This window comes from Brachypodium distachyon, chromosome 1 (assembly GCF_000005505.3).
Source record: "Brachypodium distachyon strain Bd21 chromosome 1, Brachypodium_distachyon_v3.0, whole genome shotgun sequence".
NCBI lineage: Eukaryota > Viridiplantae > Streptophyta > Magnoliopsida > Poales > Poaceae > Brachypodium > Brachypodium distachyon.
In genome coordinates, this window is record NC_016131.3 from 31,327,919 (window position 1) to 31,350,229 (window position 22,311).

The 22,311-nt window shown below is 47.4% G+C and overlaps 4 protein-coding genes across 4 annotated transcripts; 2 read left to right on the plus strand and 2 right to left on the minus strand.

Moving 5' to 3' along the window:
- The first annotated feature begins 1,790 nt into the window (after positions 1–1,790).
- LOC100845368 (potassium transporter 10) lies at positions 1,791–6,807 on the plus strand. Its single transcript, XM_003563544.4, has 9 exons — positions 1,791–1,856; positions 2,017–2,593; positions 2,681–2,734; positions 3,963–4,223; positions 4,306–4,358; positions 4,468–4,591; positions 4,698–4,952; positions 5,098–5,504; positions 5,607–6,807. The coding sequence occupies exons 1-9, from the start codon at positions 1,791–1,793 to the stop codon at positions 6,318–6,320; spliced, it is 2,511 nt and encodes an 836-aa protein (XP_003563592.1). The 3' UTR covers positions 6,321–6,807.
- A 2,504-nt stretch (positions 6,808–9,311) lies between these two features.
- Positions 9,312–14,343, minus strand: LOC100845669 (importin subunit beta-1). Its single transcript, XM_010229182.3, has 3 exons — positions 14,162–14,343; positions 10,506–12,932; positions 9,312–10,422 (listed from the first exon to the last, which is right to left on the minus strand). Exons 2-3 carry the CDS (start codon positions 12,923–12,925, stop codon positions 10,224–10,226), a joined length of 2,619 nt encoding a protein of 872 aa, XP_010227484.1. The 5' UTR covers positions 12,926–12,932; positions 14,162–14,343; the 3' UTR covers positions 9,312–10,223.
- An 825-nt stretch (positions 14,344–15,168) lies between these two features.
- LOC100843519 (pentatricopeptide repeat-containing protein At4g16470) lies at positions 15,169–17,437 on the plus strand. Its single transcript, XM_003560516.4, has one exon. It carries the CDS (start codon positions 15,396–15,398, stop codon positions 16,701–16,703), a length of 1,308 nt encoding a protein of 435 aa, XP_003560564.1. The 5' UTR covers positions 15,169–15,395; the 3' UTR covers positions 16,704–17,437.
- Positions 17,433–20,887, minus strand: LOC100843829 (probable mannan synthase 9). The gene is made up of 9 exons (XM_003560517.4): positions 20,675–20,887; positions 20,349–20,447; positions 19,340–19,592; positions 19,137–19,247; positions 18,904–19,040; positions 18,679–18,792; positions 18,393–18,592; positions 18,103–18,297; positions 17,433–18,031 (listed from the first exon to the last, which is right to left on the minus strand). Exons 1-9 carry the CDS (start codon positions 20,870–20,872, stop codon positions 17,872–17,874), a joined length of 1,467 nt encoding a protein of 488 aa, XP_003560565.2. The 5' UTR covers positions 20,873–20,887; the 3' UTR covers positions 17,433–17,871.
- Between the last annotated feature and the right edge of the window lie 1,424 nt (positions 20,888–22,311).

Genomic DNA, 22,311 nt, shown 5'->3' on the forward strand with positions numbered 1-22,311 from the left:
CGAGCATTCGTAAATTGGGGATGCCAAGACCACCAAAACATTTGTGAAAAGTATGAAGTATTTCTTAAAGAGTGGTTACAGTGCAATTGTAAATTCTTTTTGCACATTGTTTCTCTAACTTAATGGGACTGTTGACCCTGTTTACTCTGGCATCTTTTTGGTAATTTCATTAGAGTTTAAAACCGGTATGAACATGTCTTTGTGAGTAAAAGTATAGCGCAGTGGATGCTCCTAGGGCATCTCCAAAAAAGAGCTCTCATTTGTCTTCTCTATTTGTCACTTGTGAGATTGTTCATATAAACGGGGATGAAATATGAGAGCTCTCATTGGTTTCCATGGTATTTTAGAATATTCTATTTGTCCATTTCACTATTTTTTAATGTTTTACACGTACATACATGCTTTGATCATCACAAATAATACATGCTTTGATCATCACAAATAATTAGATTGGGAAGAGGAAGACGAATGAGTGCAGGCAAGAAGAGCAATGGAGAGAAAAGAGCGGAAGGAAGAGAATTGACGGTGTGAGGGAAAAAAATGACCCGCATTTCACCCCCTGAACCGGAGAAAAATACATAAATGATTAACAGTTTTGAACAAATGAGAAAACTTGAGACCTCACGGGATTGTGTTATTTGTCTATGTCCTCTGTTAGAAAATTGGAAAGAAAATGGAGACTCCCCTTGAAGAGATGCCCTTGCCAGCATCTGAGTATAAACTAATGCTTTGAATCTTAGTTTAGTGCACTAATAGCAATATGATTGACTGTCTGTGTACTTAAAGAATATTAATTTACACGTAAAACATCTACTACGTCACATGACTTGTACATGCTTGAAGCCAAAAGCAACCATAGAATCTCCCAATCTCTCATCCCATCCAGTGTAATAGCTAGTATGTGAGGTTGAACTAGTACAGTAATCCGTTCTCAGTCAAACCACTGAGTCCACGCCAATTTATTGTGCACATATTATATTACAAGTATGCAAAACTATTAATTCTTCCTATATGTAACCTTGCATTTAGATACTACATCCGTCACCAAATAAGTGACGTTGATTTTTATAAATTTTTATACAAATTCAGGTCACTTATTTCAGAATAGATAGTAGATTGTTGTGTCTGAAACAATCCACCTCATAACGATTCCAAACTGGAGTAATGCATTCTGTCCCATGATATTCGAGTCACTCAGTTGAAGAGGATAGAAAATCCCCAAGACAAATCTCCTCCTTTTCGAAAATAAATTCCCCAAGAGACCATATGGAGCATTTTACAGAGTAGTCGGCCACGTCACTAACAACAACTAGCATACAAGTAGCTTTTGAGCAAGCCTTTCTTGCAAAAAAAAAAAATCTTTCATTTTTGCGGTTTTGCTCCTCCTGCCCCACTCCCCCATATTCTAGCCTTCTTCTGCTGCTTCTCAACTCCTTCCACATATAGTTCCACCTTCCCTCCGTCTCCCTCCTCTGCCTCCGCAGGCTCACACCAGTGCTGCTGCCGCCTGCCTGCCGCCCTTCAAACCTGCCCCTGCTCTGCTCCTTTGACCCCCCCTTCAAAGCCTCGAGATTTCTGAACATATCCCACCTAATCCCACCTCATTTGAGTCTCTTGCTGATCTCTGTACATAGATACATATATCCAAGAATTCAAGAACGTCACCAGCACCTAATCCCAACTCCCAACTCCCCCACAGTAGTAGGCTAGTAGTAGCGCTTGCTTGCTTCCTCTGTTGCTTGCTCCAGTGCACAGACCGGGTTCGACCAGTGGGCGGTGGATTAATTGAAATGAAAAGCCCCTCTACCATGGATCCTGAGGCGCCGGCTCCACCGGGCACTCCGCCAGATAGGAAGGTATGGTGCTGGGAATCCTTCTGAAGCTTGAGGTTGAACGCTTCAATCGAGGGTCAATCTTTTGTTGTGCGGTTCTGGCCCCTGATCTTGGGAGTTTCCGGCGGTTTCCTGTGATCTCGGTTGGTTTTGCTTCTGATGTTTGCGTGCGTTCTGTTTGCAGGAGAAGCCTGGGGGAGGAGGAGGAGGGAGGCAGGGGCGCAAGAAGCTGCCATGGCGGATGACGCTGAGCCTGGCGTACCAGAGCCTCGGGGTGGTGTACGGCGACCTGAGCACGTCTCCCCTGTACGTGTACAAGGCGGCGTTCGCGGACGACATCCAGCACTCGGAGACCAACGAGGAGATCCTGGGCGTGCTCTCCTTCGTCTTCTGGACGCTCACCCTCCTCCCGCTCCTCAAGTACGTCTGCGTCGTCCTCCGCGCCGACGACAACGGCGAGGGCGGCACCTTCGCGCTCTACTCCCTCCTCTGCCGCCACGCGCGCGCCACCCTCCTCCCGCCGGGCCGCGCCGCCGCCGGCGACGAGGACGGCGGCGACGGCGCCGTCGCCAAGAAGTACCTGGAGACCAACGGCAATGCCGCCGCCGCCGCCACGCTGGGCGGGCGCGGCGGGGGCGCGGCCGCCAGCGTCAGGCGGATGCTGGAGCGGCACAAGGTGCTGCAGCGGGTGCTGCTGGTGCTGGCGCTGGTGGGCACCTGCATGGTGATTGGCGACGGCGTGCTCACCCCCGCCATCTCCGGTGCGTCGTCCGCGACCCCCCTGATTAATATCTGTTATTTTTTGGGGGCGGTTGATGTGGAATGCTGATTTCCTCTGTTTATTGCAGTGTTCTCCGCGGTGTCTGGGCTGGAGCTGTCCATGGAAAAGGGACACCACAAATGTAAGGATCCAATCATGGCCATGGCCCTTTCTGTTTCGTTGTGTAGATTTGTTTTCCCTGTCTTGTGTGGCACTGTTTCTTGATTCAAGCTCTGAACTAGGTGACTCAGGAGTCTGGTCCACTCCCAATTGTGCAGATCCACTGGTGGTAGAATTGCTGCACTGTTAGGCTATTAGTCTTATGTCAACGATTGCTTTATGCCTGCAACTTTTACCTGTATTACTATGCCAAAGCAATGGTAGATAATGCGGTAATCCGGGTGGTCGTGGCAAAACCAGGACTGATGTGACCTGCAGTTTGCGTCATGGGGAATGGAACTATGGATTGCGAATGTTAACTGCAAGGATATGACCAACCCTGTTGATCAGTTGCGTGCCTGATCGTAGCGGTGTTTGTGCGGTACTGCAGTTCATTTTGGGAAGGTATTTGACAGAGCATGACCACAAACAGGGATGTGTGGATATCAAATAAAGGCAGTACTATCACAAGCTAGTCATCACAGGCCTAACACTTATCAGTGGTTTTGAGCAGGAAAATAGACTAATTTCCTCGTCATTGATGGCTCCAATAAATGTTACTTTCCGTGTAGTTGTATGGAACTTCGGGTGGAAACGATGATCTTATTGAAAACTCTATGCCTATTTAGTTCATGTACTGTTGGTACAAGGATGAGACAAGAAGGTTAGGTTTTGGTAACTGACCGGTATTTGTGGTAACTGGGAAGTATTTTTGGTTACCGACCGTTACCAGCCTTACCGGTGCCCTCTGCTAAATACTAAATAGTCATATTGGAGAACAAAAACCACTTTGATCAAAGTTTATGCAAATTTGACATTTTTTGGTTATTTACTGACAGGTAATATCAAATAGCATTTGAATGTTTAAGTTACCAGCAGTAAAAATCAGTATTTCCAGTTACTGGTCATACACCTCTCACCGGTTAAATTTACATTCGAATACATAAGATCCTTGCCAGGCAGTAACAATAAGGTTTATAACCTGCGAAAGGCAACGCATGCTGACGTCTGGAAGAAGTTAGCATGTGATGAATTCTGAAATTCAGAGCAGATGAACTCCATTCTTCACTCTGGAACCAATAATTTAGCATTTCCATACTTAATTTAGTCCTGCACATGTGTACTGTACTTTATTCTGATTATTTTTTGTAGATTTGTTGTGCTCTGTCTAAAGATATTTCTAATCTTACTTTCCTAATGCGATTCTGCAGATGTTGAGTTACCCCTTGCTTGCTTCATACTGGTTTGCCTGTTTGCACTGCAACACTATGGGACACACCGGGTGGGATTCCTTTTTGCTCCGATTGTGATAGCATGGCTTCTTTGTATAAGCATGATTGGTGTTTACAATATTGTGATATGGGAACCTCATGTCTATCGAGCATTATCCCCGTATTACATGTACAAGTTCTTGAAGAAAACACAGAGAGGAGGTTGGATGTCCCTGGGAGGAATACTGCTATGTGTTACTGGTACTATGCTCCGCAACCATTTTTAAATTCCTGGATCTTAGTTTGGTTCTTGTCTTCTAATATGATTGCTTTGCTCTTTCAGGATCTGAAGCTATGTTTGCAGATCTGGGGCATTTTAATCAGTTGTCGATACAGGTGAAGAAACAGATGCTGCATGCTCAAATTTTTTCTATTCCAGTGCTTCATTATAGAAGCAGCACTGGTGTACCACTGTCTGTCTCTGATAAGTGATTCCTGGATGCAGATTGCTTTTACTTGCATGGTCTATCCCTCACTGATCCTTGCATACATGGGCCAAGCTGCTTATCTGTCGAAGCATCATATCCTGGAAGGAGACTACAGGATCGGATTCTACGTGTCTGTGCCTGGCAAGTCATGTTCCTCAGATCTTTCATCAGAAGCAAGAATAATATTATATTTATCGCCTCTCCTAGTGCTGCTTTTTTTTAATATTTGTGAATCTGTCATCTTCAGAACAAATCAGATGGCCCGTTCTCGCGATCGCCATTCTCGCAGCAGTAGTGGGGAGCCAAGCTGTTATCACTGGTACATTTTCAATGATCAAGCAGTGCACTGCTCTAGGCTGCTTTCCCCGGGTGAAGATCGTGCACACATCCTCCAAAGTACACGGACAGATATACATTCCGGAGATCAATTGGATCCTGATGATACTGTGCTTAGGCGCAACCATTGGATTCAGAGACACGAAACACTTGGGCAACGCATCAGGTATACCATGTTACTGTTTCCTTTCTTGACACCTTATTACAGTACAGTATATATCTTCTAGTTTCAAATTGACCCTATCCATTGCATACAAAGTGAAGGAGTATGGACAGTCCATCTGAATGATGGTGCTTGTTGTTTTAAACAGGATTGGCTGTTATAACTGTAATGCTGGTCACGACATGTCTGATGTCGCTGGTGATAGTCTTGTGCTGGCACAAGAGCATATTCCTCGCCCTCGGGTTTATCGTGTTCTTCGGCACCATTGAGGCACTCTACTTCTCGGCATCGCTCATCAAGTTCAGGGAAGGAGCCTGGGCACCGATCGCTCTCTCCTTCTTCTTCATGCTGGTGATGTGCATCTGGCACTATGGCACCATCAAGAAGTACGAGTTCGACCTTCAGAACAAGGTGTCCATCAACTGGCTCCTCAGCCTCAGCCCGAACCTTGGCATCGTCCGTGTCCGGGGCATCGGCCTCATACACACCGAGATCGACAGCGGCATCCCTGCTATCTTCTCCCATTTCGTCACCAACCTACCTGCATTCCATCAGGTACGTACTTGACAAAATCTTCTTCTTTTCCTTCTGAACCTTGATCGCATTGACCGTCGTTCAGACATTCACCGTTAATTTGTTGGTGTTGGTGATGATCAGGTGCTCATCTTCATGTGCATCAAGGACGTGTCGGTGCCACACGTGTCACCTGAGGAGCGGTTCCTGGTCGGAAGGATCGGGCCCAAGGAGTACAGGATCTACCGGTGCGTGGTCCGGTACGGGTACCACGACGTGCACATGGACGACCAGGAATTCGAGAAGGACCTCGTGTGCAGCGTCGCCGAGTTCATACGCTCCTCAGGAGGCGGTGCCAGTGCTGGAGCGGCCTCCAAGGCCAACGGCGTGTGGCATGGTGAAGAGCACGACAAGGTTGACGAGGAGCGGATGTCAGTCGTTGCCTCAGGCAGCATGCGCATGCTGGAGGAGGATGATGCCATGGCTGGGGGCACCATCGCCATCGGTTCCTCGCGTGCCAGGTCAGGGGAGATACAGTCCCCGTCACCATCGCCGTCACCGGTGCCAGTGCAGCTGGGTGTGAAGAAGAGGGTGAGGTTCGTGCTGCCGGCGACGAGCCTGAGGCCGAACGCCGGCGTGCAGGAGGAGCTCAAGGACCTGACTGACGCCCGGGAGGCAGGCATGGCATTCATCCTGGGCCACTCCTACGTCAAGGCCAAGAACGGTTCCAGCTTCCTCCGCCGGCTGGTGATCAACTTCGGCTACGACTTCCTGAGGAGGAACAGCCGGGGGCCCAACTACGCCGTCACCGTCCCGCACGCCTCCACCCTCGAGGTCGGCATGATATACTATGTCTGAACTCTGAACTCTTCTAAAGAAGAAGATAGGAAGAAGAAAAAACAAAGCTAGAAGGCAAAGGAAAGGAACCGAATTTTCAGTTGTATATGCTAGATTTGGATATATGAGTTACATGTAGCCTGTTTTCCCTTCCTCTCCTTGTAAGTAGTACTCCATACAAAGACGCCATTAGAGAGGCTGGGAAGCCCAAATTAGAAGCTCTACTACAGAAAACCGATGTTGAGCTCTCTGTACATCAGAATTCAGAAGAGATCTCAAGCGCCGTGAAAGCGGGATGCGAAGCTACTGAACTACCGAAGAGGATCCAGGCGAGTACGTCGTCCTGGCAAATAGTGCCTCTGCGTGCCTCCTTTGACGGATTCAGCGAGGCCCCGAGGATGTGTGGCGTTATGATGATCAAAGTCCAGATGCATTTTTCTCTTCTGGATTTATTTGGACATCAAATACAATAACTGAATATGCAAACACCTTCACTAAATTAAACTCATAGCGAGGGCATATTACTCTCTGTTCTTGGCATGTAGCTCTAGTGTGGCGATCTCCCTTGTGTCAGTTCATTAGCGGCCTGTAGAGTCAAACTAAACTATTGAGCATTGTGGAAAACTAGAAAAGAGGAAACTAACAATAGTTCTCGGCGGAAAGAGTCAGCTTTGGCACTGAATTCTCATGTGTCAGGTCGACTAGAGTTGTGTTTGGGCCTGTAGGATTCTCCGGCCAGGAGACCTGTCCTGGCGTCAGGTGACAAATCAAGATAAGATGCGTCTACAACACAATAAATAACACAATACATGACACCACATATAAATTATTCTTTACTATGAAGGTGATAACTTAGACCAGTAACATAAGCATGTTACTAATATATGTTACTCTCCACTAGTCTCAATCCTCCGGACTCTGAGGTGCCATGCATAGGTGATCCATTGCATTGGTTACCGAGAAAAACAGCACATAAGCGGATCCTGCTCGAACCACCCCTTCGCCCCCTCCCTCCCACCCCACCCCTTCTCAAGTCTCAACAGCCCGCGTTCCCCAAGTTTCAACTCCACGGTTGATCGACCTGACACGAGCAAGGGTTCAAAGTGTGAGCCTGTGCATTGATCAAAGGAGGAGGGGAGAAGCTCACTGATCGATAGGATTTCTTCTCCTTGGGATTGCCGCTCATATTTGGTGGCTTTGTTGAGTTGTTGGTTTGCTCTGCTTTCAAAGATTCTTCAAATCCCCAAACATGTCTTGCCAGTCGCCACTTGGCTTCGCCGCACTTTCTCTCTTTGTCTCTTCGGCCAATTATGCAAGTCGTAGTTGTATCTAAACCCATAATTCATGTACCTTATAAATTGTAAGTGACGAGGACATCCACATGTTGATACACCCGCAGCACCTACAGTTACATTACAAGGACCTATCACAAGAGCCCGTGCACGCCAACTTAATTATCAAGTATTTTCGGTTCTTGGAACGATTCTTCACATACATGAGAATATGATGCTGCTTAAATCAGATGTGTTTGTCACACTTAGGAATGATGGACCTAGCATGGATGAGAGGGACAAGCATTGGAGCATGACCACGCATGGAGATGAAGGCAGCAAGCGTGTGAGGATTGAAGATGGCGCCGCAACGGGAGATTTTAGAACGTTGAAGCCACCATAATGAGAGATGAAGACGTGGGCGAAATATAGAGCTTTTCCCTTCATATTTTCGTCCACATAATTATATGGTGCTGCGTCACCTTTTAAGTTTGGGCTAGGCCCATGTAATTTCGTCCACATACATGGGCTGAACTTTTAGAGTCCGTATAGGTGAAGGAAACCAACCTAGAGTAGGATTCGGCCTTCTTTCTCAAGGCTGGCCGCATATCGCTCTAGTCTTCCATATATACCCCCGTTAGGTCTTCGTTTAGACTCGGATTTTGTTTAGTTTAAGACTTAGCTATTTGCTACTCTTCGCCATAGGCACAAGTGTCAAATCGACCTTCTGTATTACGCGCTTGCAGAATCCCATCAATAAAGCTTCGCCTTTATTCGCATATCTTGATTGCATCTATAATTCTTGCTTGTTCTTCGGTTGCATGCAGGAATTGATCCTTCGTGATCAGGTTGATCTAGCTCCGGCTTGGTCAATAACCTCGGAAGTTGTTGTAGCGATCGCTAAGGCGCAACGTCTCGCACGTTTGTAGCCGGTTCGTCAACATCGACATCCACCCAAAAATCGATAGCTATCTTCTCATCGAAACATCGGACACCTTTACCCCTATCAGTAAGGGCCTATGAGCGTGGATAGAAGAATTATAGGTACATATGTTAGTAGTGGATGTAAATGTAAGAGTGCATCAAAAAAGATTGTGCAATTTTAACTTATAAATTGTGCTGTACAAAAAAAAGAGATATTTTTTCAATACATAGTCTATTTAATATCTTATCTTGTACAGTACATTATACATGGCAATTTTGCATAAAATTTTGCATGCAATCATACATTTATTTTGTACTAATACCATGATTCTAGTGAGAATTTTTGTTAATAGTGCAAGAAACATTTACGATAAGTCCAGATACCGAGTACCACCTTCACTTGTTTTTGAACGAGTGTACCTCCTCCACTTAGAATCATAGTGATAGAGACTGGAAAAGAAACACGAGGTTCTATCAAATCAAATCAACATACCCTAGCTATTTGATCATATCAGCTCCGCTTCTATTATCGGGATAGTAATTATGTTGTGCCAGTCCACGTCCACTTCTGATACCAGGAAGAGTGCCAATCCTCGTCCAGGCGACGTTGTTGATGGTACGAATCGGCTTCTTTTGACTTGTGGACGTCCAAGCACGACACCGTTGTACTGTACTCCGCTACTGCCTACTGGGTGGCTGGGACTAAAAAGATAAACGGAGGGTAAGAGTTTCTACCGAATGGGTGGCTTTCCACGTGATATTTTCCCCGTCTCCAATGGCAATCATTCATGCACGTGTGCCGGTGAAGAGATGGATAAATAAAAGGAAAGTAAAATCCATATCATTCATCATCATATATTTTCAATCTGCCCAGCAAATGATATGACACATTGGGTAGGAGGCAGCAGAGATCCATAGAATAATACAATTCCTGTAACCAACTCACACTCGACAACAGCCCCCGAAAAACACCACTCAGGACCTATAATGTTTTTTCCTCCCTACCAGCAAAGCTTCAAAGAAGCAGAAACGGAGCAGCAGCATAGATGACAAAAAAAAGCACAATTCTGCATTGCCCCAATAACACCTGGAAATAAACCGACGCATGCAAGGCATTGTACAACGGCATGCCGTCAAAGTTTTGACCAAAAGAAACCCTTACAAAAAGACCATGAATGAATGCAAGACAATGCACGTGAGGAAAATACTAGGAAACAAACAATCTAACAGCTAGGGACGGACACGTCCGACACAGCGAACTTAGCCCAGAGCAGTACAAAATAATCCGGTGACAATGCATGCGAGCCCCCCTTTTTGCTTAATATATCCATAAGCAACCGGGCCTTGTAGACCATGACACAGATGTTCGATGCATGCAATGAATGCAAAGGAAAGCGATAGCACCCAGACCACAACCATGCATGCCAAGCCGAGGAAACCATCAGCATGACAAGCTACAATAGAATCTCATCAGACCTCCAGTAAGAAATGAAGGTTCCAGATGCCTTTAGAAAAGTTAGCAGGCGGCCAACTTAACCCTCTTTTCCGCAGAATTGAAAAGGCTGGGCTGACGCATGTACTGATGCATGGGTTAGTGAGGACCCCCCCCCCCGACTCTGCTGTGAGGATGTGTGGGCTTCTCCGAAGAGCAAGCCCAGACATGATGCAACCGAAGACCCGGACTCAACATGTGGATGGATGCATGTGCAGACTCGAGAACAACGTCACATCAACCTGAAACCGCACGGCTAACTGCAATCTTTGCCCAGTCAGCTGATTCTTTGACCAAGGGATCGTCTGATGATAAGCACTCATCCAAAAATTGCTTGCTTGAGGTGGATTGACTGATCAAAGGACCAGCATGGACACCCAATGTGTCTGCCAAATCTCCCAAGACACCTATTGCAGTCTTCATCACAGAATCATCCCTGAAACCATAAGAGATCATTAGAAAAAAGATCATGAAAATATAAAGAAATTTAGGAAACTGGAGGCAGTGATGGCGACTTACATATCCTTGCCATTATGAAGAGCATCAAGGAACTGAAGAATATGTGGAGCATATGGCATCAGCAATTGTGTCTTAGGTGAACTCTTAAATCCTTGAAGAATACCAGAGTAAGCCTCCAAGATGCCATTCCTCAATTGATTTGTGTAGTCAAGCATCTCATCATCCGCTGCAGTTGCGTGCGCCGACAAATCTGCCGCACTTTGAAGCATGGGCATGGCATAGATTAGATACTTCTCAAAGTTCTCCCCAATTGCCAGTGCAATATCACCAAAACAGGAGAATATAGGTGGTTTTACAGATCTGTGCAACTGATTGCTGGATAGATCCTTCAGGAGCTGGGTCATGATGCCATCACAGTAGGGCAAAATTTTGTCCTCCAGTGCCCTGCACAAGTCACCTACAACACCCACAGTAATGGCACAGACCTGATACTCTTCAAAGTTCTGAAGACCCATTTCCAAATACTGATAAAACTGTGCCATGTACTTTGCAAAGTTTGAACCGGCTGCATATGCTAATGCACCAATAGCAAGCATAGCCTCCTCATGCACAGTGGCATTTCTACAAGCAAAAACTCTCAAAAAGAGGTCCATCATCTGATCTGCATACTGTAAAAACGAAAATTTTGTTGACTCCATTCCTCCCAACTTCTGGATAATGACCTGCAAGCAACCACAAAGAAGGCCCTGCAGATCGCTCCGCTTCTCCCTCTCATCAGTTGACAACTTTTCCGCCTCAAGTGTCTGATGGAGTTCCATCATGATCACAGGTACCAACTGCATAACAATAGGAGCTGTCTCCTCAGTTGAGCACCTGACAACTTCATTTAGAGTCTCATAAGCTGCAGTACGCAGCCTGGATTCTCCAGCATCCTCCCTGTGAGTGGTCATAAGAAGGTTCTGAACAATATCTTGAAAGAAAGGAGATAAAGGTGATGCAGATCCAGCATCCACATAGCCTTGAGCAAGGAAATAGAGTGCCCCACAAGCCTTTTCTGCCACATTTGGGACATCCTTCATGCTTTGAAGTAGCACAGTAAGTATTTGCTGGCAGTTCTCAGCTGTAATGATGGGAGGAGTTTCAAGTGCAGAACCATGAAGAAACTCGAATATTCTTCCAAGGGTCCAAGCAGTCGTGTCCTTGACATGGTTATTTGGGTCCTTTATCAATGCTGACAGCATAAAATTCAATGCGACATTAACAAGGGGTGCAAGTTTATCAGCGGATGGGCCCTCCAAAATGGATCCAAATGCATATGTTGCGGCCTCCCTTTGCCTCCATTCAGGCTTCGTTATGTTCTCCTCAACAAAAGGCATCACAAGAGGAACAATATCATCCCCAACAGTCCTTGCCACCAGGCCCAGACAAGTTCCCCCAGCCATTGCAAGATTCCAAGCACCTTCATCCAAGTCTTGGTCTTCCTCCTGCTTGAGAAGAGTCTCCAGCAGCATTGGCACTAAGGCCGGTAGAGCCTGCTTGATAAAATAGTAGCAAGGAACATCAGAGTCAGCTGTAAACTCGCTACTGTACTCGTCCAGAATATCAATTTCCTCATCACATATAGAACTCCAGAATTCAATGGCCTGAAGTGCAACTGACTCCTCATCTCCCTTTACAGCCTTTGCAGTGATGTTAAATATGTCCTGCATGTATGTGGCCAGCTTATCATAGTAAGTGGATGAAATGGCCACCAAACACTCAAAAGCAGCCTGTCTTATCTTCACCTCTGGTGACTGGGTTGCTTCACAAACAACCCTCATGATATAATCACGCTCCATGTCATTGGAGAAGTTAACCTGAGCAAATCCCAACGCATTATACAATGCTCGTGTGGCTGCAAGCCTCACCTCAGAGTTTCCTTCAGAAGCATTCATACCCTGAACAACGGCAGTCAGTATCTTATTGACTTGGTCTTGGTCAACAGCTTCCGGAGAAACTTCCTCACATAAGTAGCCAAGTGTCTCAAGCGTAGCCTGCTTGACATTTGGTTGCACCTGATGTATGCTTGAGAGTAGTGATACTATAAGCTCAGGCCATTGCTTCTGAGGGATCTCAATACCAGCAACCTTCGCGATAACTTGAGAAGAGGTAGATCTGGCATTTGCAACAGGAGACGAGAGAGTTTGCAGCAGCAATGCTTTAATTTGCGCCTTGACACCAGCATCCAGTGCCAGCCATCTCTGAAAAAGTTCACTCTTCCTGTGCTCCTCCTTTGCATCGAGTGCATTCTTCAGGATCAAACCAGCCAACCTACGGCTCTCCTCAGGTTTCTCATCACTGGCCAACTCACTTGAGAGGGAGAACAAGAAACCTGGGAGGTTTTGTTCCTGAAACTGCTTGAGGCTTTCTTCAGCATGCTTCCTAATCGCGCCATCGGCAGATTGTGCACTCAAGAGTATTTGAGTAACATCCAGTGACATATTGACTCTGCAGAAAAGATAGGGAGTTATATACAGCTTCATCACATGAGAAGTAAACGCATAATGAAAGAAATATAAACCCTCTCAAATGTAAATAGACAATAAACAACACAGTAGAGTCCTCTTTTGTGTAAGGCTAAAGCAATACACACTAAAATCGTGTACAATGCAAAGTGACTGAAGCATGCTGTTACTAAACATATTTAATCCTACAGATCCATATAAACAAAAACATTCACAATTGCTAAAATAGGTAACACAAACTTTGACAAAATTCTACTTCATTAACAAGACAAATAAAGTATGGAAGATGCAGAAGAAATAAACTATAACGAAGCAGAATGATGGAGAAGAATATGATACTATGTAACAATCGAATAACATGCCACGGGAACGTAAATGATGCAATACAATTTACAAGTCATCAGCTCACATGTAATCTGGTGTGGTTCGCAAGAGCATGTACTATAGTTAATTAGCAGTGCAAGAAAAATAAATATATATACAACACTCCAGCTTCAGACAATTAGACTGTCAGCTCCCAAGTCTCTTCAAAACATAGAATTAAATTAAAAAAATAAATGGAGCATCAGCAAACAAGTAGGAGTTGAGCATCTTCAAAACTCCAGCCTTGCAGACACGGAAAGTAAGAGTTGAGCCAAAATCAGGGCATGATCAGAAACAAAGCTTGGGCTCTCAGTTGCACGGTACTAAATAACAGGTATGAAGCCAACTTGGAGGCTAGAGCTACACATACTTCACAGTACGGCAGCATAAAGGCAGGAACATCCACATGGCAGTTCATGTGTCAGCAATAGTTCAACAATTTAACTCTATGGACAGATAAATAACGTGCGTCCAGTTCATCAGAGACTCAACAACCGCCTAGCATAGCGTGAGATACTCTACTCCCCACGCATCAACACAAGTCGTCAAGGTCCATCGCATCATCATCATCCGCCCACGAATCTAACTATCAACCACACGGGCCGAACCGCTCGACTCTCGACCGTTGACCCCAGAAACCAACCCAGATCTAGCAGCACACTCCACCCACAGCCCAGGCACATCGAAACAGCCAGCCAGCCATCGAACGAATCGGGGATCGCAAACGGAAGCTAACCGAGAAGAGCGATCGAATCTACGGGGCGGGGGAGAGATCCGGAGCAGATCGGGATTGGGACCAGATCCGTTTCGCGGGAAGGGGAGGGATAGGGTTTTGACCTCTTCACTTACGTCTCGGGGGGGTGAGCGGCGCCGCGCGCGGCGTAGGGTCGGGGACGGCCGGCGTCTTCTGCTCCGCGGCGGGCGGGGCGCTGGCGTCGGCGACCCGGGCGGCGAGGCGGCTCGCGGAGAGGGAAGGCGGCAGCGAGAAGGGGGAGAGACGGAAGGGGAGGGAAGGAAATCAAATAATGTGTGGGGAAAAGAAAAGGAAGTCGCACGAGAATCGCACGAGAGAGGAAGAGAGTTGTGACAGGCTGACAGCGGCGGCTAACCCAGGAGTCGTGGACAAGGAGGCGAGTAACCCTAGCGCCCATCCCGTCTGCTTGCGCGGGCGAAGCGACAACGCTGTGCGACGCGCCGGCCGCGCAGCCCAAGGCCTACGAAGACATCCACGTTGGGCCGATTCTTTTTTAAGGAGTATTGTAACTCTCCCGGAAACAAATTAGTAACGCTCACAAGAACGCCACCCGCGAGAAAGGAAAACGCATGACAAAGAAAGGAAGAAACACTTTTCCGGGCCGGTCTCCCTGGGCCTTGGGCTGGGCCGCCGCGCACAAACCCTCCGACCTAGGCTATGGCTTCCATCGTATTGTCGTATAAAAGGACTCAGCCATAAGCAATCTCCCTCAGAAATTCAAAATTGTTTCTTTGGGTTAAATCAATCAGAAATGTATTGTTGTGACTGGAAAATTGTTGTTAGCTGCTGTCTTGGGCCAAGACTTTCAGCACCAATGTGGTCCAGAAGTTGTTCAGTATCCTGCCAGGAGGCTAATGTGTCCTCAAAAAAAAAAACAAGGAAGGCTAATGTCCAAAAAGAACAAGATTTTTTATACTACTGTATAATAACCACACATAGCTGGCCTAGAATTACTCAAATAAAAATCTGGATAAAACTGGGTACCAATTATACAGTTGTAAGCCTGAAAGGGGATTGACCGTTATTCTTTGATTGCCATTTAAGTTCTCGTACAATACCAAACTCCATGTTATGATTTTCTACATAGCTTCCAACTCACAAGTAGGAGGAAAATATGCCAACATTTTATGAAAAAGTACAACCGGCTAAAATAGTGAAATCTCTCCACGCAAAAATTAAAATAATAAGAATCTCACCTCGGGCAACCTGAGCCTATACCCGATTGCCGAGTGGGCGTGGCTGTGGCTGGACGTCTTGAGCACACGTCCCGTAAGCGTAGACCGCAGTCCGTAGTAGTAGGAACCTGTGGTTTCCTTGGGCCACGCCACCATGGGTTCGACTAGCTTAGCACGGACGTTGAGGTCGCTGTGCATCCGAGGCGAGTTATCCCAGGCCGTGAGTCTCCTACACCGGAGAACCGTGTGCCCCTTCTCAAGAACCTACGCTCTTCTGCTGCAAGAATGCGTGAACCGGAGGGACGCGAGGGTCGGCAAGAGGATCCACGCGCGCATGATCTCCACCGGGTTCAACTGCAACGACTACATGGCCACCAAGCTGCTGATCTTCTACGCGAAGATTGGGGAGCTCGGCGTCGCCCGGAACCTGTTCGACGGAATGCCGCGTAGGGGCGTCGTGGCATGGAACGCCCTGATATCGGGGTGCACGCGCGGCGGGCTGGAATCGCAGGCGCTGGAGATGTTCGGCTCGATGCGGGCGGAGGGGCTGAGGCCGGACCAGTTCACGTTCTCGTCGGTGCTCTGCGCGTGCGCGAGGCTGGCCGCGCTGCAGCACGGCTGGCGTGTGCACGGCGTCATGGTCAAGTCGGACGTGGTCGGTGGCAACGTCTTCGCCAACAGCGCGCTCGTCGACATGTACCTCAAGTGCAGCAGCACCGAGGATGCACGCCGGGCTTTCGCAGCCGCGCCGGAGCGGAATGTGACCATGTGGACCGCGGTCATCTCCGGGCATGGCCAGCACGGGCACGTGGGTGAGGCGCTGGCGCTCTTCGACCAGATGACGCGGGACGGGTTCCGGCCGAACGATGTGACGTTCCTCGCCGTGCTCTCAGCCTGTGCGCACGGCGGACTCGTCGATGAGGGGCTGAGGCACTTCTCATCCATGCCGTTGGACTACGGCCTCACCCCGAAGAGCGAGCACTACGCGGCGGTGGTTGACATGCTTGCCAGGGTCGGCAGGCTCCACGACGCGTACGAGCTCGTCAAGAACCTTCCGGACTGCCAGGAGCACTCGGTGGTCTGGGGTGCACTGCTGGGCGCCTGCAGAAAGCACGGCGATGTGAGGCTGGTCGAGCTCGCCGCACGGCGCTTCTTCCGGCTGCAGCCTGGGAACGCTGGCAAATATGTCGTCCTGGCAAACACGTATGCCGCCTGCGAGATGTGGGACAGTGTGGCCAGCACGCATGAGACCATGAAGTCGCTCGGCATTAGGAAAGACCCTGCCTGGAGCGCTGTCGAGCTCCAGGGGAAGAAGCACATTTTCCTTTCTGGGGACTTGTACCACGACGAGTGCTCGGCGATATGTGAGGCCTGCATTGCGTTGGCTGGTGCGATCAGTCACACCGAGCAGTCCGTACAAGTTACGGATGGCGTCAACCATTGCAGCTGGTTGGAGATGTGAACAATCCTTGTTGATTCGTGGGAAGCTATTGCATTTTGAACATTGGCTTACCTCTCCCAAGCTAGCAAGGTAAATTGAGGGATAACAGAGTGTTGAAGAAGAGCATATTGCCCAGCTTTCGTCAACGGTTAGGTTTGGGGTGAATTGGTTAGAGCGAGCATGAAACTCGACATGGAGAAGCATGTGGAGCAAAGGACAGGTGTTACTAGGTACACCTCTCAATTTTGTTTGCCCTTTGCGCTGTGCATGTCAGTTGTCACTAGGATTCTTCTACCTTTGCCTTAAAAAAAAGGATTCTTCTACCTTTGCTTTCTGATGCAACAGCAAGTACCACAAGATCTTATCGCCTGTTCAGGTTCTTCCCAAATTATTGAGGCTCAGCCTGCGGACACTTCAATCACACATTCACATCTACAGATCTACAGATGCACTCCCCGTGATTTGGACACTTGCATAATTGTGGAACCGTAACTTTTGGATGTGTAGCACTCCTATGAATTGTTGAGTTGCATGCAGGCCCCTCTCATTTGTTAGCTGGTCGGGCAAATCCACAGACAGTCTGTCAATAACCGGACTGACAGGCATTGCTGGCAGTGCTGTCTGAAGGAAACATTAAACTCAATCATTTGTCCGGTGAACTCAGACAAGTCATGCACAGTTGATCTCACGGCAAGCAACGACTAGAGATCAGCTTTTGTGATACTATCTCTGTATGTTACCACAGTTGCCTGAGATGAAATCTGCCCGATTTCCTATGTTTATTATTGCACTTTACATTGACACAGGAGAAAGAAATGGTAAAAGAAATAACTGAAGATGTGCAGGTACCAGTCATTTTATTTTCTTGTCACAACGAATCTTCCTGCTAAGAATGGATGAAACTTGAGGAATTTTTTATCTACTTGTTACGGTGATGCAGAGACTCTAGACAGCCTGCTTGATCATCACCGATCTCATGAGCTTCGGTGCTTCACCACACTCCTAGCAGCTAAAACCACCTACATATCGATTTCTTGTCTTGCAGTGCTTTTACACTGGATTTTTCTGACAACATTACACCCAACAGAAGGCTGCCTGATGTTATCTTTCATGTGGTTTATAACCATGAGACGAAAGGGTTGAAGACAGTTGTAAATTGAAGACGGATACCCTCATCATGCTTATGTTATCAGTGCGGGACAAATGTCCCGACATATCCCACACCGACAACGAAGAAAGTGATGGATTGCATAAACAGAAAGATGAAGTAATGGTTGTTCCCGAATGAAATGTCATAGCATCCGCAAAAGAAGAGGTAAGCTGCAACACCAAGCTCCAGGAGATGCAACCTGATTCCGTATTAAAGTTTAGTTCCGATAGTTGAGAAATGCACTAGAGTAAGCAAACTGTGGTCATATACCTTTCTCCTATCCTCATCCGTAGCTTCTTGGGAACTTTGCTTGGCGTTTTCATCTTCAGAGCGTCGCCAAGCTTTTCTGTCACCACCCATTCGTTCACTCTACCTATCTCCAATAGACCAATGAAGGTGGCCTTTGTTCTATGCAATGACATGACATTTTCAAACAGAGTCCAGAAGACAAGTAAGTGAACAGACCTGTATCATTTGATTGTTTCACATGTCAGTATTCAGGTAAGTCTTATCCAAGAAGTCAGGAACAAGAACTGTATAGTTCTTTAGAGGATTGGCACCTTGGAGTCCCAACAGCATTGAGAAGGGTGATGATGCTGGGAATATAGATGTAACCCCACTTTGGTATCTCAACCTCGGGAACTAAGACTGTGGCCGGGATAACAAGGCAGCAGAACACAAAGGTCACAACGTGCCCGATAATCTTGCGCACCAAGAAGAAGTTGTAGATGACATGGATCTTCCTCCACAGCGTCACTTTCTGCATCAAGATCAATACCTCGTCAGCAACAAATTCTATATGCCAGTACTATTTTTCGTCCCAGAATAAAGCTTAGCGCAATGGACCTTATTCCTGACAATGTCCATCAACATTTTCCTGAACAGATTTGCGGGCCCGCACGACCATCTATGCTGCTGGTACCGGAACGCTTTGAATGTGCTCGGGAGCTCACTTTTGACCTGAAAACCCTTCTGCGTTAGCTTTGGATCTTAACAGCGACGTAGCACACACAAACCAGCGATGCATCAGGTGCTTCATGACTGATAGGATACCGGTGCATGTTAACTTACCATGAGATCACCCAGGAATACAAACTTCCACCCCTTGAGGCTTGCTCGGACTGCCAGATCCATGTCCTCAACCGTGGTTCGGTCCTTCCAGCCACCTGCCTCATTCACAGCAGCAATTCGCCACACGCCAGCGGTACCTGTGCTCACAGAGAGCGTATATTCTGCCTGTTAAGACACCAGCGGTTCCAAAAGACGCATGCAAAAATGCATATATGTGTTGAGATCAAGTTTACCATTGAAGCCGAAGAAGGCATAGATGGAGGAGCCTACTACTTGCTCCACCGTGAAGTGGTAGTCCAGAGACATCTCCTGCATCCTTGTCATCAAGCATTCATCCGCGTTCACTGCATGCGCAGCACAAAACAGCATCAGGAGCACGTGTAGCAAACATAACTTTTTCACAAAGACATCGTGCTGGGAGGACGCTTCGTAGTACCGAATTTCCATCGGGCCTGGACGAGCGCGACGTCGGGGTTGTGGACGAGGAAGGGGACGGCGCGGCGGAGGAAGTCGGCGTCGGGTTGGAAGTCGGCGTCGAAGATGGCGACGAGGTCGCAGTCCCTGACGTAGCTGTGCTTCATGCCTTCCTTGAGGGCGCCGGCCTTGTAGCCCCGCCGGTTCTCCCGGATCTCGTACTTGATGTTCACGCCCTTCCGAGCCCACCGCTGGCACTCCACCTGCACCAGCTCCTGCATCCATGATCCACACACATCAGTCCATGCATATACAGGCAATTAAGGCCAAAACTATCCTAGTGTTACTGCACGGCTAGTTAGCTGTAATTTTCACTCAAAAAAGGTTAGCTGCAAGGTGCAATTTGACAGCGAGCATATATACAGGCAAGAGAGAGAGGAAGGTGGTAAAAGATTTATGCAAGAAACTCGGAAAAATAACCAGAAATACCAGGATGTATACAGAGGAATTAATTTGTCGAGCTGGAATTAAGAGAGTGGCATGCGTGCACTGCACCACATCGATCATATTCTCCAGGGGACATCCAAAGAAAAGATGCTGCCAGTCTCTAAGGGCCATTCCCATCAATAAAATTGGAGAAAAGCCAAATTACAGCATGCTAAATTAATGACACAAGCTCAGCTAGATCCGGGTTGGAACTTGGAAGCAAGCATGCAAGCAGGTGCAAAGCTTTGCTAAATTTTCCCAGATGGAGTACTAATAGTAGTATTGCTTGTCAGTGAATGATAAGCTTTAATTATGTATTTTCATGGGGTGCAACCGTCGTGCCACCTGGCGCGTGTATATGCAGTTGCAACCGTCAGTGTGTCAGAGCTCAGCACGATTATTACTTGCGGCGAGCTACCGTTACTGACAGCTGGGGCCAAGAAAGAGTAGCGTGCAGGAAAAAAAGAAGAACACCGGCTTAGAAAGGCCGGGATGAACTGGAAGAATAATAATCCCGTGCGTGCGTGCATCCGGGTTAATTTTACCTTGATGGCGGGGTCCGTCGAGTCGTCGAGCACCTGCACGATGATCCGATCCGACGGCCACGACAGCCCGCACGCCGCCCCGATCGACAGCTGGTACACCTGCAGCCACAGCCAGCCAGGCAGGAGTCAAAACCTCCCCTCAAAAACAGAAACGCGCGTAATCAATTTTTACCAATCCAGAGACCGCGGAACATTCCCTTATCGAAAGGGAACAAACAAAAAAATCATTGTTTGCCAGAGAATTGAAAGATACTGCAACAATGCTGCATTCACCACGGCAGCCGGCCGGCCGGCCTCATGAGCCATGTCTTCTGTCACGTGCTCACCTCGCGCTCGTTGTACATGGGGATCTGGACGAGCACCACGGGGTAGTCGCCATTGCCGCCGAGCTCGAGGTCGTCGCCTTCGTCTTCGCGCATGGGCTCCCAGCGGTACTGGCGCTCGGGGCGGCAGCGGCGGAACAGGCGCATGGCGAGGATGACGGCGGCCATGTAGGCCTTCTCGACGAAGAGCATCACGGACATGGCGAGGCAGAGCGCCACGGCCGCGCGCAGCAGCGGCACGACCACCGGGGCACACACCTGCTCCCATGTCGCCGCCAGCATCGCCCCGACCGTCGTCTCCGGCAGCAGCGCCGCCGCCATTGATCTGTGAGTTTCTCACGCACGACAAGGTCTCTCTCGAGAGCGAGTGGACGAAAAGGAGCATGAAGTAAAAGGAAGGCGAGGGAGAAGGCGGTTTCTTCGGTTGCTGCTGCCGGAGGAGGGAGGGAGCGAAGGGGGGAATTTAAGCAGGCGGAGAAGGGGACCCGTACGTGGGTCAGCTTGCGAGAGGGCCCCGAAAGTAGGTGTGGGCATAAAAACCGAGAAACCGAAACCGATCACCGAAGAACCAGAAACCGAAGAACCGTTTAAAATTTCGGTCAGCAAACTCAAAGAACCGAAGTTTGTTCGGTTAATTCGGTCTCTTGCCTCGGTTAACCGAAAAAACCCGAAGAACCGAAGTTCATTGCTGCATCTTTAAAATTTAATGTTTTCATTGCATGTTAGATGATATTTACTCATTACGTGTGTCTGTGTCACATAAGATTATGCGTTTATTTTTGCGTGTAACTTAAATCTATTTTTTGTTGTAAGTAGAAGATTGAACTAAATTTGTTTTCATTTTTTTTTGCCGTAAACACAATGTTCTGTTAGTTCGGTTCCGAACCGAAAACCGAACCGAATTTTCGGTGAACGAACTTTCGGTTCTCAAAATTTTTAAGATAACTTCGGTCCTCATATTTGAAGAACCGAATTTCATGAAAACCCGAAGAACCGAACCAAAATTTCAGTTATAACCGAACGCCCACCTGACCCGAAAGAAACGCTTGCTCGGAGGATTTAAATGCAGCGGATGGATTTTGTCGATCTATTTTGATTTCATTGGACTCTAGAATCCGTGTGCGTAGGAATGGGAATTGCCTCGCCTAGGATTTTACTACTTTATGATTTTTGATACAGTCTAATCGCATTTAACTCTGCCAGGCCCACGAATTAAACATTTGATAGGCTCATAAAGTCAGCTTGGTCTAACCGTAACCGTAGGATCATTTTGATTGTGCTGGATGCTGATGAGGTGTGGTTTTGGTTGTGCTTATTTATGTTGGACGCGCTCTGTTTTTAACAAGTGTACCAGCTGCTAGTAATGTTTTCCATGAGTAGTATAGTAGCGCGTATAGGAGTATGGTTTGTATTAATTATTAATTTGGTCTGCATTTAAATTTGATTGGTGTGTCAAATTTATGAAACGCAATCCTGTGGCATTTACCAATTATTCTTGTATTAGATGTTGTAGCACGTTTTATTATCATAGGTCTTTAAATGCATTGTGATTGGGTTGAGATTGTGCAAAAACAACGAATAATTGTATCTGATATAATGCATTGGTCCAGAATGCATCACAATTAATATTTTACAAATCA